General features: G+C 50.8%; 1 protein-coding gene across 1 annotated transcript in view; it reads left to right on the forward strand.

Annotated features, from left to right (window-relative positions):
- The window catches only part of LOC144602599 (zinc-binding protein A33-like), a 23,532-nt gene extending 6,454 nt beyond the window's left edge, over positions 1-17,078 (forward strand). Inside the window, exons 2-7 of the mRNA XM_078415728.1 lie at positions 7,161-7,589; positions 7,960-8,055; positions 8,145-8,378; positions 10,315-10,337; positions 10,420-10,538; positions 16,414-17,078. Coding sequence (XP_078271854.1) covers positions 7,161-7,589; positions 7,960-8,055; positions 8,145-8,378; positions 10,315-10,337; positions 10,420-10,538; positions 16,414-17,078 — 1,566 coding nt within the window. The remainder of the gene's footprint in view (positions 1-7,160; positions 7,590-7,959; positions 8,056-8,144; positions 8,379-10,314; positions 10,338-10,419; positions 10,539-16,413) is intronic.
- The last annotated feature ends 227 nt before the right edge of the window (positions 17,079-17,305 follow it).

Genomic DNA, 17,305 nt, shown 5'->3' on the forward strand with positions numbered 1-17,305 from the left:
GATTCCCGCACCCATCTCATCACCCACCCCCAGGCGTTCTGTGCTGCACATTGGACAGTGGCATGTCTAGTGTCTGGCAGGTACAGCAGGCGTGGCACCTGCCCTGGGCGCCACTTCAAGGAGAACGCCAGTGAGACAAGGGACAATTTGACATTTTACTAGACCAAGTCGGGGCCAAACCTCTCCTGCAATTGGTGCAGCACCCTCTCCTCCCCCATTCCCCCTACCCCCCACTCTATCCCCTCAACCCCCCTTATCCTCCCACCTCCTTCTCCACTCCCTCCCTCTCCCCCCCCACTCCATCCCCTCAACCCCCCTTATCCTCCCTCCTCCTCCTCCCCCCTCCCTCCTCTCACCCCTCTCTCCCCATCCCCCCCCTCCCGCTCCATCCCCTCAACCCCCCTTATCAAGTCAAGTCAAGTCTATTTGTCACATACATATACAAGATGTGCAGTGAAATGAAAGTGGTAACGCCCTTCCTCCCTCTCACCCCCCTCCCTCCATCCCCTCAACCCCCCCCTTATCCTCCCTCCTCCCTCCCTCTCTCTCACTCCCTCCCCATCCCCCCCACTCCATCCCCTCAACCCCCCTTACCCTCCCCCTCCCTCTCACCCCTCCCTCCCTCTCACCCTCCCTCTCCTCCCCACCCCCACTCCATCCCCTCAACCCCCCCTTATCCTCCCTCCTCCACCTCACTCCCTCTCACCCCCTCACCCCCTCCCCACTCCTTCCCCTCAACCCTCCCTCCTCCTCCTCCCCCTCCCTCCCTCTCACCCCTCCCTCCCCACCCCCCCCCCCCACTCCATCCCCTCAACCTCCCTTATCCTCCGTCCTCCTCCTCCTCCTCCCCCTCCATCCCTCTCACCCCTCCCCCACCCACCCCTCCCGCTCCATCCCCTCAACCCCCCTTATCAAGTCAAGTCAAGTCTATTTGTCACATACATATACAAGATGTGCAGTGAAATGAAAGTGGTAACGCCCTCCCTCCTCTCTCCCTCCCTCTTACCCCTCCTCCCTCCCCCCGAGCTCCATCCCCTCAACCCCCCTTATCCTCCCTCCTCCTCCTCCCCCTCCCTCCCTCTCAAACCCCCTCCCCCTCCCTCCAAGCTCCATCCCCTCAACCCCCCTTATCCCCCCTCCCCCCTTTCCCCACCACTCCATCCCCTCAACCCCACTTGTCTTCCTCCTCCCCATTCCCCTCCGCTCCACTCCATCCCCTCAACCCCCCCCCCGTTATCCTCCCGCCTCCCCCTCCCTCCCTCCACCCCCTCTCTCCCTCCCTCCCCCTCCCTCCCCTGGAGATGGTTTTTAAACTTAAAATTGTGAATAACTTTAAATATATAACCCCGACTTCAATTAAACCTCTTCCATTGGCACCAAAGGGACGACGGTGAGTAAGGTGGGCCTAAAATTGCCGCGCTACCGTGTACCGTTTTGGCTGTAGTTCAGGAACAAACAAACAAACAAACAAACGAGAGTTGTAGTATATAGATACCAAGCCAATTCCCCTGTACGGCCTTTGGAGTGTGGGAGGAAATCGGAGCAGGTTACGGGGAGAACGTACATACACCGTACAGACAGACCGGCAGTCAGGATTGTAAGGCAATACCTCCACTATATGCCGGTAATGAGTGCGTTAGTCTAACTGATACCATTAACCCTGTACGCGTGTCACAGTAAAATATTAAATGATGCTTTGTAACTGGAGGTTTTGCTCCAATCCACAGTGATACACATATAGACTTCTCAAAGCTAGCATAAGAAAATAACTGCAGATGCTGGTACAAATCGAAGGTATTTATTCACAAAATGCTGGAGTAACTCAGGCGGTCAGGCAGCATCTCAGGAGAGAAGGATCATCTCTAGCAGATCAAGCTAGCAGATTATCTCTGTTCTAGGCTGTTGTTCGAGTACAGGTCCACCACCGATCTCTCCAAGTTCCGGAGCCGTGCCAAGTTATCCGTTTTGTCGGACCAACAGAGGTGACGGTTTCACGGGGCCGAGATAACTGGCCCGCAAATTCCGGCCTCGGAAGTCGGCCAAGGGGATCGATCTGCCGGCTCGGGCCGGAGTTCCAGAGCCCCGGCCGCAGCGAGTAAATTCGACCCGCCGATTGGCACGGAAATCCCGATGAGGTCGAGATCGGCCGCCTCACCCAGCTCGGGCACAACATTTTCGGGAGGACTTCCAGGGGGGGGGGCTGTACGGATTAAAGGGAAGTGGGGGGGGGGCGGACACCGGTTGCCGGAAAATCGGCGGTGGACCAGTAGCACCAGTGGGACCTGTGGACGCAGCGGTAGAGTTGCTGCTTTACAGCACTTGCAGACCCGGGTTCGACCCCGATTACGGGCGCTGTCTGTACAGAGTTTGTACGTTCTCCCCGTGGGTTTTCTCCGGGCGCTCCGGTTTCCTCCCGCACTCCAAAGACGTGCAGGTTTGTAGGTTAATTGGCTTGGTACAAGTGTAAACATTGTCCCCTAGCGGGTGTAGGATAGTGTTAGTGCGCGGAGATCGCTGGGCGGCACGGACCCGATGGGCCGAAAGGGCCCGTTTCTGCGCTGTATCTCCAAACTAAACCCCCCAAACACTCACAGGACGGGCCCGACCTGGTCCCTGGCAGGTGTTCGGACAGCGGCGCAGTTCCAGTGCTTCCCATGGGCGTTATTGTCCGTAGATACGTCCCTGATCTTGGTGGGACCAGTCTGTTGTTGAAGGTGCTCCTCAGGTTGGCCGGTGTGTCATGGAGGGGGGGGGGTGAGCTGTATTGTCCAGGATACTCCACAGTTTGAGGACCCTCTCCCCCCCCCCCTCCCCCTCCCCCTCCCCTCCCCCCCCCCTCCAAGACCCCCACCCCCTCCAAGAGACACGGGCAGTAATCCTGATATTGAATCCTGTTCTGTAACTCATCGCTTACCTACCTGTCCCACGAGAGACAGTGACCCCCTTGTTTTAGTTTTCAGTTTTTGAGAGACAGCGTGGAAACAGGCCCTTCGGCCCACACGATCCGTGCTACAAGGCAGGAACTCTCCCGCTGTGCCATCGTGCCACCCAGAAACTTGAGGGGAGAAATAAATAATCTCAAATTCCGCAAGATATGGGATTCGACAAACAGGGGACATCTGTATGAGCCGAGAGGGACATCATTTTTGTTTAGAAATCCATCGTGTAAACAGGCCCTTCGGCCCACCGAGTCCGTGCCGACCAGCGATCACCCCCGACACTAGCACTATCCTACAAACTATGGGCAATTTACAATTTAACCGAGGCAAATGAACTTGCAAGTCTTTGGGATGTGGGAGGAAACCGGAGCACCCGGTTCGGTTCCACGCGGGTCACGGGGAGAACGTACAATCTCCGTACAAACAGCACCCGCGGTCAGGATCGAACCCGGGTCTCAGGTGCAGCGACGCAGCAACTCTACCGCCGCAAGCTGGAAGCTAAGGTAGACACGGAGTGCTGGAGTAACTCAGCGGGTCAGGCCGCATCTGTGGAGAACATGGATAGGTGACGTTTCGGATGGGGCCCCTTTTTCAGTAAGAATCTAGTTGTTCCGTTTCTAGGATGCAAGACATTATACCATTGAGTGGATGAAGGGGGGGGAGGTGAAGGGGGAGGTGAAGGGGGAGGTGAAGGGGGGAGAGAGGGAGAGAAAGAGAGAAAGAGAGAGAGGGGGCGAGAGGAAGAGAGAGAGCGACAGAGGGGAGAGGAGACAGAGAGCGAAAGATAGAGATGGGAGGGGAGAGAGAGCGAGAGAGAGAGAGAGGGGGAGGGGCGAGAGAGAGAGAGGGCACGAGAGAGGGGGCCGAGAGAGAGAATAGAAACAGAAAATATGTGCAGGAGGAGGCCATTCGGCCCTTCGGGCCAGCACCACCATTCAATGTGATCATGGCTGATCATTCTCAATCAGTACCCCGTTCCTGCCTTCCCCCCATACCCCCTGACTCCGCTATCCTTAAGAGCTCTATCCAGCTCTCTCTTGAATGTATTCAGAGAATTGGCCTCCACTGCCTTCTGAGGCAGAGAATTCCACAGATTCACAACTCTCTGACTGAAAAAGTTCTTCATCATCTCCGTACTGATCCCGATTCCCCCCCACACCAAAAATCTACAGGTTTGTAGGATAATTGGCTTCTGTAAATTGTAAATTGTCCCTAGTGTGTGTGTGTGTCAGATAACGCTTGTGTGATCGCTGGTCAGCACGGACTCTGTGGGCCGAAGGGCCTGTTTCCACGCTGTGTTTCTAAAGTCTAACGGCATAATGTTTGGAGTGGACATTGTGGGTCAAAGGTATTTGTGCTATGAATGTAAAAATACAGAGAAAGAGAAGAGACGGACAGAATCTTTATACCACAGTCGGTGAGATCAGGGCTTGATTTTATCTAATCAAATATATTTATTCAAATATTAAAATAATATGTACAGTTCAATAAAACCAAAACAGAACCCTCCGCCATTATACAAGACAAACAATAATTTTGTAACATTCCCCGGTGCGGGACGAATAAAAGAATATATTATAAATTATTATACAACTATCTTACTTTCCTTTTTTTATTATCAAAAATTGTGCTCAATTATTTGAAAACAATATTTACAATGAAACAAAACAGAACAGAACCCACCACCAGAACACAATACAAACAAATATACCAAATGAAACTATTATACAATTATATTACAATCCACATCACGCGGTGCCCAGCGGTCCCCATTCTGCAACTCTCCCGGTCCCACACAGCCCCGCTCCTCATCCCTGCGAGAGAGAGAGAGAGAGAGGGAGAGGTGGAGAGAGAGGGAGAGAGAGAGAGAGAGGGGGGGGTGGGAGAGAGAGAGAGGGGGAGAGAGAGACCTATGTTAGTGACCGGGCGGAGATGGGGGGTGGTGGGGCGGAGAGGGGGGACGGAGGAGGGGGAAGGAGAGGGGGGGAGAGGGTGGACGGAGAGAGGGGAGGGGGACGGAGAGAGGGGAAGGAGAGAGGGGAAGGGGACGGAGAGGGGGGGAGGGTGGATGGAGAGGGTGGGGAGGGCAGAGACAGGGGGAGGGGAGGACGGAGAGGGGGAGGGGGGAACAGAGAGGGGGACAGAGGGGGACAGAGGGGGAGGGACGGTAAAGGGGAGGGTCGCGGACAGTGAGGGGAGGGGGGGAGGTGAGGGGGACAATCATGGGACGGTGTGGGGGTTGCTGTAGAGATACAATGCCCGGACTCTCCATACAGCTACGGCGAGGAGGATCACGGCGAGGAGGATCACAGCGATGAGGGTCACCCAACGACTCCTGGACCCTGGAGGAGACAGACCCACACAGTGGTGAACCTGGAGCTTAGTTTAGTTTAGAGAATCAGCGCGAAAACAGGCCCTTCGGCCCACTGAGTCCGCACCGACCAGCGATCCCCGCGCACTAACACCAGCCGACACCGGGACAGTTTACTGGGGACAACTTACAATTACAGTCAAATAGCCGTCAAGCACGCACGTCTTAGGAATGTGGGAGGAACCCGGAGAAAACCCACGCGGTCACGGGAGACCAGACAATAGACAAGAGACAATAGGTGCAGGAGGAGGCCATTCGGCCCTTCGAGCCAGCACCGCCATTCAATGTGATCATGGCTGATCATTCTCAATTAGTACCCCGTTCCTGCCTTCTCCCCATACCCCTGACTCCGCTATCCTTAAGAGCTCTATCTAGCTCTCTCTTGAATGCATTCAGAGAATTGGCCTCCACTGCCTTCTGAGGCAGAGAATTCCACAGATTCACAACTCTCTGACTGAAAAAGTTTTTCCTCATCTCAGTTCTAAATAGCCTACACCTTATTCTTAAACTGTGGCCCCTTGTTCTGGACTCCCCCAACATTGGACTCTCCAAAGACGTACAGGTATGTAGGTTAATTGGCTGGGTAAATGTAAAAATTGTCCCTAGTGGGTGTAGGATAGTGTTAATGTACGGGGATCACTGGGCGGCACGGACATGGTGGGCCGAAAAGGCCTGTTTCCGGCTGTATATATATGATATGATATGATATGATATTGGGAACATGTTTCCTGCCTCTAACGTGTCCAACCCCTTAATAATCATACGTTTCGATAAGATCCCCTCTCATCCTTCTAACCCCCTCTCCCCATCACCAACAGACCCCACTCGCTCTCCCCTCTCCCCAAAATACCCCACTCGCTCTCCCACGCTCACCTCCCACTCCCCCAACTTCCGCCTCCCCTCAACACCCTCCCCTTATCTCCCCTCCCTCATCCTCCCTCTCCCTCCCTCCCCCTAGCTCACTCACATCCCCCCTCCCCCGCCCTTCTTCGCTCTCCCCTCACACTCATCCCCTTCACACATTACCTTCACACTTCTTCACCCTCCCTCTCCTCCTCTTTCTCCCTCCCTCGTCCTTTCTCTCTCCCCCTCACCCTCCCCTCACACATCCTCTCGCCCCCTCACCCTCACTCACCCCACTCGCCACCCACTCACCCTCCTCTCTCCCCCTCATCCCCAACCTGCCCCTCACATTGCTCTCCCCCCTCATCCCCCCACTCGCTCTCCTCTCCGCTTCCCCCTCGGTCACCATTCACCCTCCCCTCTTCCCTCTTTCCGACTTCTCCCCCTCTAATAACCCCCTCTCCTACCACACTCTCCGTCCTCCAACTCCCCTTCTCTCCCATCGCTCATCCTCCTTCCCTTTACCCTGCCCCCCCTCAATCCCTCATCCTCCCTCCACCTCATACCCCCACTCACTTCCCCTCTATCACCCTCCTCTGACCCCTCATGCTCACCCAACTCTTCCCTCCTGCTTCCTCAACCTCGTCCCGTCTCACACCGCAACGCCCCCAACACACACCTCACCTCCGCTCTATCCCCCTCACCCCCTCACACCCTGCACACTCCTCTCCCTCTCCCCTCACTCACCCTCCACTCCTTTCACACCCCCTACCACTCTCTCACCCTCCTGTATGTAACCCCTTCCCCTCCCTCTCCCCTGCCCCTCTCCCCTTCCATCTCATCATCACCCTCCAGATTCTCTCGCACTCCCCCTTCACCCCCTCATCCCCTTCCCCCTATAGTACCCCTTCCCCCTCCCTCTCCGTGTCCCCACTGCAGCGCGCGTAGAGGACACCTGCGGTTCTGTACGTGTTCGCAGCCCTGAAGGTTAAAGGACTTTGAACCAGGGACGGTTGGCAGTTAAAATGGCCTCGAAACACCAGATCCAGAGTTTAACTGAAGACGTGACTTGTCCGATTTGCCTGGATTTCTTCAGCGATCCGGTTATACTGGAGTGCGGGCACAACTTCTGCCGCTCCTGTATCACACAGAGTTGGGACAGGGAGGAGAGAAACTCCTGCCCGGAATGTAGAGAGGAGTTTGCAGACCGCGCCCTCAAAGTAAATCGGGCCTTGGCGAGTATCGCTGAGACAGCTCGAGCACTGAGCCTGAACACGGGAGGGAAGGAAAGTAAACTTCACTGCGAGGAACATCAGGAAGAACTGAAGCTGTTTTGTGAAACCGACAAGAAACTGGTCTGTGTGAGTTGCGTAGCTGCGCGGGAACACAAGTCTCACAGTTTCCTGCCGATTAAAGAAGCTGTTGAAAGATACAAGGTAAAAGCAAACAGAATTTGATCAGCTGATGATTCTTCCTTTCCGCCATTTTGCGGACCGCGCTCCCTCTGCGACTGTTCGGTTCACCCAGCCTCCCACCCAAACCAGCCCTTCCCCAGGTACTTGCCCCAGCCACCGCTGGAGATGAAACACCTGTCCCTGTACCTTCCCCCTCACGTCCATGCAGGGACTCCAGCAGTCCTTCCAGGTGAGACAGCCCGCGGCTCTCTGCTGATACGCTTCCCGACCCGATGAGTTCTCCAGCAGTTTGTGTCTTTTTGTAAACATTCATGTGCAGTTCCGTGTCTGCATTTCATTTGTTCCGTCTGGTCTAATTCTTTCACTGACTGAATCTGAATCTCAATCCCAGGAGCTGATTAAAACTTCCTTGGAGATTCTCACAAAAAATAAATCAGCGGTGGGGGACATGGAGCAGCAACAGAAAGAGAAGATTTCTGGAGTCCGGGTAAGGTTTCCTGTTTCTCTTCTCTCATCTTGTGCTATTGTCTTAGATTCCAGGCTCGATAATATTGACCTTCACCTTTCATTTGACAGGAACAGTCACAGAACCTGTTGACCTACATCACATCGGTATTTGCTGAACTGCGCCAGATTCTCAATGAGAAAGAGCGGCTCTTTCTCAAGGATCTCCGGGAAGAGGAGGAGAGCGTTCTAAATCCAATGGAGAATAATCTACGAGCGATTCAAGAGGAGATAAACTCTATTCAAGAGAAACTCTTAAAGCTGCAGGAGCGGATGAACCAAACGGACAGTTTGATATTTCTGAAGGTAGGGAGTTACAAATTCAATTTGATTCAATGTAAGGCTGTGAAAGTCGACTCGACTTATCTCTAAAATAAGTATGCAAAACACAACACTCATTTAAATCTTTTTACTGAAACACCAAGGTGGGAGATGGCACAGAGACCTGAGTGCACTGTTGTTCGCTCAAACACCTGCTTCTGTCCTCTCAAAGAACATACAGATTAGTCAGTATTTATACAGTTGAAAACAGCACAATTTTCAGTAATTTCCCATGGTTACATAGCATAAAGCAGTCTCAGCAGATGCATAGTAGAGTTCCCATAATAGAGTTCCTTTAATTGTGTTAGGGAGTCAAACAGGAGTACAGGGGAGTAAAGGGAGTCACATAGCTAAGATGATTAGAGAGGTACCGTTAGGCAATAAGGAGGTACCATAACATCTAGTTCAGAACATTGAAATGTCCAGAACTCAACAACAAACCCAGAAAAACAACTTCTAAACCTTGGGAAGCAACTTCTTATCTGCAGGTGTCCAGGACCGTGAAGGACTACCTTGCAAAAGCCTGTTTTCAATACAATAACCAAAACAAGCTTTTCTACAGAACTTTCTCACAGGCTGCTAAGGTTTCGAACTTCCCAGCACAAAATGTCCTCCAAATGTGCCACAAAATGGTTTCCCCAAAGTTAGCTTCCACAAGGCCACAATCACAAAATAGTGGGTAACAGTCTGAAATAAATGCAGAATTTCCCAATAATTCAGGGCTGATTGAAACAGCCCAGTCGGTAGGGAAGACGAACACCTCATATTTTGAGCAGACGACAACCCAACGACATGAAACATGTATTCTCCTGTTACAGGTAAACCTTATCCCCTTCAGACGTCCCTGTTCCTTCAACTGTTCCCCACAGGCATTTCTTTTCATCCCCAGTCCCCGTCACCACGTTGCATCCCCTTCTCCAACCGCAGATCCGCCAACCCATCCTACTGGGAACCCAACACATTCTCTCCTGTTGATTTCCACCACATCCCTTCCATTGCATTCCCCATTTATCTTCCTGACCAGATTCCAATTCTGTAGCAAGTTTTATCCCCTTCGCCATCAGCCGCAGGGATGTCCATCAGTCTGTCATATGTCCCTCCACACATAAATTCACCTATCCCTTGTCACTTATTGTCCCAGTTCCTTCCCCTCCCATCCCTTTACCAGCTCTCTCCCATCTATTCCAGAAGATTGAAAGAGGCTCCTGACCACATGCGTCATGTGTACATTTCCCTCCTCAGATGCTGGCTGGCCTGATTAGGATTCCACTCTATGCAGCACCTTGTGTCTCCAAATAAATGATTTAGTTGTTCTGGGGCCATATTACTGCCTCGCTCACATTAACACACCCCATTCAATCGCAGGGCGAGCTGCATCTTTATCGGAAAGAGAAGTTGTACTTATCACATTGAGCCAGTCATATTTTCCACGTTGTTCAAGCCTGGTCTTCTCTTAGTCTGATATGAACATCTAGTCACCAGCTGGCAACACGATGTCTGTGGAGACAAAGGTTGGTAGACGCTATGCGTCCCCTCTTGCTGACCCACAGGGTGCAAGACGAATCAGGGGGCGCTTGAAGTGGCAATGCATGATCTTTGGCGAATAGGATAGACGAAAATTCCAAGGCATGTTACACAGACATTAAACGCAAGAGGGTAACAGTGAAGAGAGGGTGACCCCTGTTGGACAAATGAGGTAATTCACAACTGGAACCAGAGGAGGTTGAATCGCCCCATCAGTCCAGTATTAAATATACCCTTTACATGTAATTAATACATAATACTGCACTGATGGGGCGCCGCTCCAGCATTAAGTGCTGGGATCTGTCGGAAAATTGTAACAATTTGGCTGATATTCCTGCTGTCACGATGTGGACGCTCAGTGTAAATTAATTGATCTTTCTGACGTTTTATATTTCAGGAGGAAACTCGTCAGAAGAGGAGGTGAGACTCTCTGCACTGGTTTGGTAAATTAACTCAAAAATCGTAGATGCGGGTCTTATAACCGGGTGTTTAATTCATGCAGGATAAGTGATGATATGCACACGCTGTCAGTAGCAGACGGTGCCCTGGCCGTTGGAAAGTACGATCACCCATTTTTGTTGAACACGGTGTTCAGCGAGGTGCCCGACAACATTAAGAGAGGTAAAAACTTTTTTTAAACTGTTATAGTTCTTTAAGTATTAATTACCTGTCCAATGTATATTTAATACTGGACTGGGCTCTTCAACTGCCTCTGGTTCCAGGCATGAATTACTTCCTTTATCCAACAGGGGTCCCCCTCACTTCACGGGTCCTTTTGAGAATGGCAGGCAGTGACTAGTGGGGTGCCGCAAGGCTCGGTGCTGGGACCCCAGTTATTTACAATATATATCAACGATTTACACGAAGGAATTAAATGTAACATCTCTACGTTTGCGGATGACACAAAGCTGGATGGTAGTGTGAGCTGCGAGGAGGATGCTACGAGGCTGCAGGATGACTTGGATTGGTTGGGTGAGGGGGCAGATGCAAGGCAGATGCAGTATAATGTGGATAAATGTGAGGTTGACACTTTGGTGTCAATAACAATAAGGCAATTATCTGAACGGTGTCAGATAGACTGGAATAGCGGTGCTAGCTCGAAGGGCCGAATGGCCTACCCCTGCACCTATTTTATATGTTTCTATGTTTCACCGTTACCCTCTTGCGTTTAATGTCTCTATAACATGCCTTGGAAATTTCTTCATTCCGTCTCGCCAATGATTCTTCATTGTTTGGGAAGGAACTACAGATGCTGGTTTAGAAACATAGAAACATAGAAAATAGGTGCAGGAAGAGGCCATTTGGCCCTTCGAGCCAGCACCGCCATTCATTGTGATCATGGCTGATCATCCACAATGAGTAACCTGTGCCTGGCGTCGCCCCATATCCCTTGATTCCACTGGCCCCTAGAGCTCTATCTAACTGTCTTTTAAATTCGTCCATTGAATTGGCCTCCACTGCCTTCAGTGGCAGGAAATTCCATAAATTCACAACTCTCCGGGTGAAAACATTTCTTCTCATCTCACTTTTAAATGACCTCCCCTTTATTCTTAGACTTTGGCCCCTGGTTCTGGACTCCCCCAACATTGGGAACATGTTTCCTGCATCCAGCTTGTCCAGTCCTTTTATAATTTTATACGTCTCTATAAGATCCCCTATCATCCTTCTAAACTCCAGTGAATACAAGCCCAGTCTTTCTAATCTTTCCTCATATGACACTCCATCCCGGGGATTAACATGATGAACCTACGCTGCACTGCCTCAATAGCAAGGACGTCCTTCCTCAAATTAGGAATCCAAAACTGCACACAATACTTCAGATGCGGTCTCACCAGGGCCCCATATAACTGCAGAGGGATGTCACTAATCCTTTACTCAAATCCTCTCGTTATGAAGGCCAACATGCCATTAGCTTTCTTCACTGCCTGTTGTACATGCACGCCAAATTTCAGTGACCTTCAGTGAAGGTCTCGTTGTACTTCCCCTTTACCTAATCTGACACAATAGAGATAATAATCTGCCTCCTCATTTGTGCCACCTAAATCGTTAACCTCACATTTATTTACTTTATACTGCAATAAAGAGGTTCCTCTGCAGTTGTATAGGGCCCTGGTAAGACCACATCTGGAGTATTGTGTACAGTTTTGGTCTCCTAGTTTGAGGAAGGACATCCATGTAATTAAGGCAGTGCAGCGTAGGTTCGCGAGATTGATCCCTGGGATGGCAGGACCGACATCAGGAAAGATTGAAAAGACTGGGTTTGTATTCACTGGAGTTTAGAAGGATGAGAGGGGATCTTATAGAAACATATAACGTTATAAAAGGACTGAACAAGCTGGATGCAGGAAAGATTTTCCCAATGTTTGGCGAGTCCAGAACCGGGGCCACAGTTTTATAAAGAATAAAGAATACTGAGGTGAGCAACACTTTTTCACCCAGAGCTTTGGGAATTTGTGGAATTCTCTGCCACAGAGAGCAGTGGAAGCCAAATCACTGGATGGATTTAAGAGAGAGTTAGATAGGGCTCTAGGGGCTAGTGGAACCAAGGGATATGAGGAGAAGGCAGGCACGGGTTATTGATTGGGAACGATCAGACATGATCACAATAAATGGCGGTGCTGGCTCGAAGGGCCGAATGACCTCCTTCTGCACCTATTTTCTATGTTTCTATGCATCTGCCATGCATTTGCCCACTGTCTTAACCTGACCAAGTCACCCTGCAACCTCCTAACTTCCTCTTCGCAGTTCACACTTCCACCCAGCTTTGTGCCATCTGCAAATTTGCTAGTGTTTCTTCTAATTACATCATCCAAATTATTAATATATATTGTAAATTGTTGCGGCAGCAACATTGAGACTTGCAGCACTCCACTCGACACTGCCTGCCATTATGAAAAGGACCCGTTTCTTCCTAGTCGTTGCTTCCTGTCTGCCAACCAATTCTCTATCCATGTTAACACCCTACCCCCAATACCATGTGCTCTAATTTTGCTCACCAATCTCCTGCGTGGTACCTTATCAAAGGCTTTCTGAAATTCTAGATATACTACATCAACTGGCTCCCCTTCATCCATTTTCCTTGTCACCTCCTCAAAAAATCCCAATTAGTCAAGCATGATTTCCCTTTCATAAATTCATGTTGACTTAGACCAATCCTCTTACTGCTATCCAAATGCGCTGATATGACCTCTTTAATAATCGACTCCAGCATCTTCTCCACCACCGAAGGTATTTATTCACAACATGCTAGAGTAACTCAGCAGGTCAGGCAGCATCTCAGGAGAGAAGGAATGGGTGATGTTTCGGGTTGAGACCCTTCTTCAGACTGATGTCAGGGGGGCGGGGCAAAGGAAGGATACAGGTGGAGACAGGAAGATAGAGAGAACTGGGAAGGGGGGGGGGGGGAAGAGAGGGACAGAGGAACAATCTAACGTTGGAGAACATCCAAACAGTCTTTACAGGTGAAACAGAGGTTCACCTGCACCTCCTCCAACCTCATCTATTGTATCCGCTGCTCGAGATGTCAACTTCTTTACATCGGCGAAACCAAACGCAGGCTCGGCGATCGTTTCGCTCAACACCTTCGCTCAGTCCTCCTTAACCAACCTGATCTCCCGGTGGCTGAGCACTTCAACTCCCCCTCCCACTCCCAGTTTGACCTTTCTGTCGTGGGCCTCCTCCAGTGCCATAGTGAGCCCCACCGGAAATTGGAGGAACAGCACCTCATATTTCGCTTGGGCAGCTTGCAGCCCAGTGGTATGAACATTGACTTCTCCAACTTTAGATAGTTCCTCTGTCCCTCTCTTCCCCTCCCCCTTCCCAGTTCTCCCTCGATCTTCCTGTCTCCACCTATATCCTTCCTTTGTCCCGCCCCCTGACATCAGTCTGAAGAAGGGTCTCTACCCGAAATGTCACCTATTCCTTCTCTCCTGAGATGCTGCCTGACCTGCTGAGCTACTCCAGCATTTTGTGAATAAATACCTTCGATTTGTACCAGCATTTGCAGTTATTTTCTTGCACTTTTCTCCACCACTGAATTCAGGCTAACTGGTCTATAATCGCCATTTTCTCTTTCGCTCTTTGCTTGGAAAGTGGGATAACATCAGCTATCCTCCAATCCACAGGAACTGATCCTGAATCTATAGAACATTGGAAAATTATCGCCAATATGCCCACGATTTCCAGGGCCACCTCTCTGAGTAGCCTGGGATGCAGACCACCAGGCCCTAGTGATTTATCAGCCTTCAGTCCCATCAGTCTATCCAACACTATTTCTCGCCTAATACAAATTTCTTTCAGTTCCGCTGTCCCCTTAGATCCTCTATCCTTAATACGTCTGGGGGATTGTTTGTGTCTTCCTTAGTGAAGACAGATCCGAAGTACGTGTTGAACTCTTCTGCCATTTCCTTGTTACCCATAAAAAAATTCACCCGTTTCTGTCTTCAAGGGACCCACATTTGTCTTTACTAATCTTTTTCTCTGAACATCACCGAAGAAGCTTTTACTGTCCTTCTTTATATTCTTGGCCAGCCTACCCTCGTACTTCATCTTTTCAGCCCGTATTGCCCAGTTTGTTACCTTCTGTTGTCCTTTGAAAGTTTCCCAATCCTCAGGCTTCGCGCTAATCTTTGCTGTGTGATACATCTTTCCTTTTAGTTTTATTCCATCGCTAACTTCCCTTGTCAGCCACGGTTGCCTCTTACTCCCCTCAGAATTTTCTTTCCTCTTTGGAATGAAATGATCCTGCATCTTCTGTATTATGCCCAGAAGATGCAGGATCATCGCTAAACCGAAGATGGACACAAAATGCTGGAGTGACTCAGTGGGACAGGTAGCATCTCTGGGGGGAAGGAAAGGATGATGACTTGGGTCCAAACAAAATTATGTTCAGCGTGTTGTCCCTGCTGTTGGATGTTGGTGGAGTTGCGCGTGGTCCTGATGCCAATTTGCAGGAAGCGCAGTCCATCATTCCCGTTCCGGATTCTCCTCCCTGCTCTCCCGCAAACCCGAAACTCCTGCTACTGACTCCATTTATACATCCACCTGTCTCGGCAAGGCCAGCAGCATAATCAAGGACCAGTCTCACACCGGCCACTCCCTCTTTTCCCCTCTCCCATCAGGCAAGAGGTGCAGGTGTAAAAACGCACACCTCCAGATTCAGGGACAGTTTCTTCCCAGCTGTTATCAGGCAACTGAATCATCCTACCACAACCAGAGAGCAGTGCTGAACAACTAGCTTCCATGTTGGTGACCCTCTGACTATCCTTGATCGCACCTTGCTCGCTTTACCTTGCACTACACATTATTCCGACATCATGTATCTGCAAACGTATTGATTGTAATCATGTATTGTCTTTCTACTGACTGGTTAGCACTCAACAAAATATTTTCGCTGTACCTTGGTAAACTGTAACTCCTCTTCCGACACCTCCAATCCCACGCGGTCCCCTCCTTTCCTCGCTACTCCAGTCCGCTTCATCCTACCCGCCTAACACGGCTCCTTATCACAGTCACAATAAAACTTTATTAGCCAAGTATGTTTTGCAACATACGAGGAACTTCATTTGCCATACAGTCATGACAGTAAAAAGCAACAGGACGCACAAAATACATTTTAACGTAAACATCCACCACAGTGACCCTTCCACATTCCTCACTGTGATGGAAGGTGAAAAACAGTTCAATCCCTCCCTTCTTTGTCCTCCAGCGGTCGGGGGCTCGAACCTTCTGTGACCAGATGTGTCCATGGTCCCAGATCCCACATTTTAAGGCAGAGATAGCTGGATTCTGGGTTAGTACAGGTGTCAGAGGTTATGGGGAGAAAGCAGGAGAATGGGTTTAGGAGGGAGAGATAGATCAGCCACGATTGAATGGTGGAGTAGACTTGATGGGCCGAATGGCATAATTCTAATACTTTCACTTATGACATTATGACCTTCTGACTGTCTAACTTCACCTGATAACCCAGCCCTTCAGACCTGATGATGTAAATCCTTTTTCACCCACTCCAGTTGACTAACAAACCCACCCTTCCCTCTGTCACAAACAACAGAGGAGCAGGTAATCTGGCCCCTCGTGTTTACCCCCTTTCACTGTGATCATGACGATCCCACCACACACCTCTGCCTCCTCTTGAACAACCTCAAATTTCCGCTAACCTCAATATCAACCTGTTCCGATCTGCCTCCATATCTGAATAGCCCGCTTCATTCCCCCATCCCCACCGCAATCTCCCAATCCTCCTCACTCTCCGCACTCGTCCTCCCCGTCCACCCTCCCCCACCTCATGAAATTCCCCTCTCCATCCCTGGAAAAAAAACTCCGGCAGAGATGTCTGTTGTCCACCCGATGTGGTTGTGGGTGAAACCCCGGGCAGGGTTTCAGTTGTCCGCCCGCCTGTGTCCGAGGCCGAGCGGCCTCTCCCCCGGTCCCGGGGCCGCGCTGCCCGAGTCTCCCCCCGACCCCCGGGGACTCTGATTCTCTGCTTCTCCCCCAGTCTCCGTCACCCTGGATGTGGAAACAGCGCATGCGCAGCTCGAGGTGTCTGAGGATCGGAAGAGGGTGAGATGGACCCGGACCGAGAGGAGTCTCCCTGACACCGGGAAAAGGTTTACACACTGGTGGTGTGTGCTGGGATCGGAGGGATTCACATCGGGGAGACATTACTGGGAGGTGGAGGTGGCGGGGAGTGAGGGCTGGAGTCTGGGAGTCGCCGCAGAGTCTGTGGAGAGGAAGGGACCGGTCACACTGACCCCGGAGACTGGAGTCTGGAGCATCTGGCGGCGGGATGACGAGTTTGATGCATTCACCTCCCCTCCATCCCGTCTCCCCGCCAGTCCCATCCCCGGGAGGGTGGGAGTTTACCTCAGTTACGAGTCCGGGACAGTTTCATTTTACGACGCGGACACCAAGTCCCATCTCCACACCTTCACTGGGAATAAATTCACGGAGAAACTTTATCCTTTCTTATGGACTTGGGATAAAGACCAGTGGCTGAGAATCTGCTCCGGTTCCGCTCCGGTGTGTAAAAGGGTCAGGTCCCGGGACCGGCGTCAGGAGCGGGGCTCAGGGGCTGTGGGGCGGAAACCCGGTGGACAACAGGTCGGCGCTGAACGGCTCCCATTTAATCCCCAAATTCCGCGTCGTAAAACACCCCAGTGAGCGCGGAAATAAAACCAGGGGGAATGTAAATGTGGGAAGAGAGAAATAAATAGCAAGTGGAATCAGAGCTGTCGATCCGTTCATTTTAACGCGTTAACCGCGTCCGGCAACGGAACAGAAATTACTTTTGAGAATTTAAAAAAAAAATGTAATGGGATTGGACCCTTCTGGTCAAAAGTCGTTACGGTATTATTAACTCCGTTCAATGACTAGTTCAATGTAATAGA

Source organism: Rhinoraja longicauda, chromosome 19 (genome assembly GCF_053455715.1).
Source record: "Rhinoraja longicauda isolate Sanriku21f chromosome 19, sRhiLon1.1, whole genome shotgun sequence".
NCBI classification, from domain to species: domain Eukaryota; kingdom Metazoa; phylum Chordata; class Chondrichthyes; order Rajiformes; family Arhynchobatidae; genus Rhinoraja; species Rhinoraja longicauda.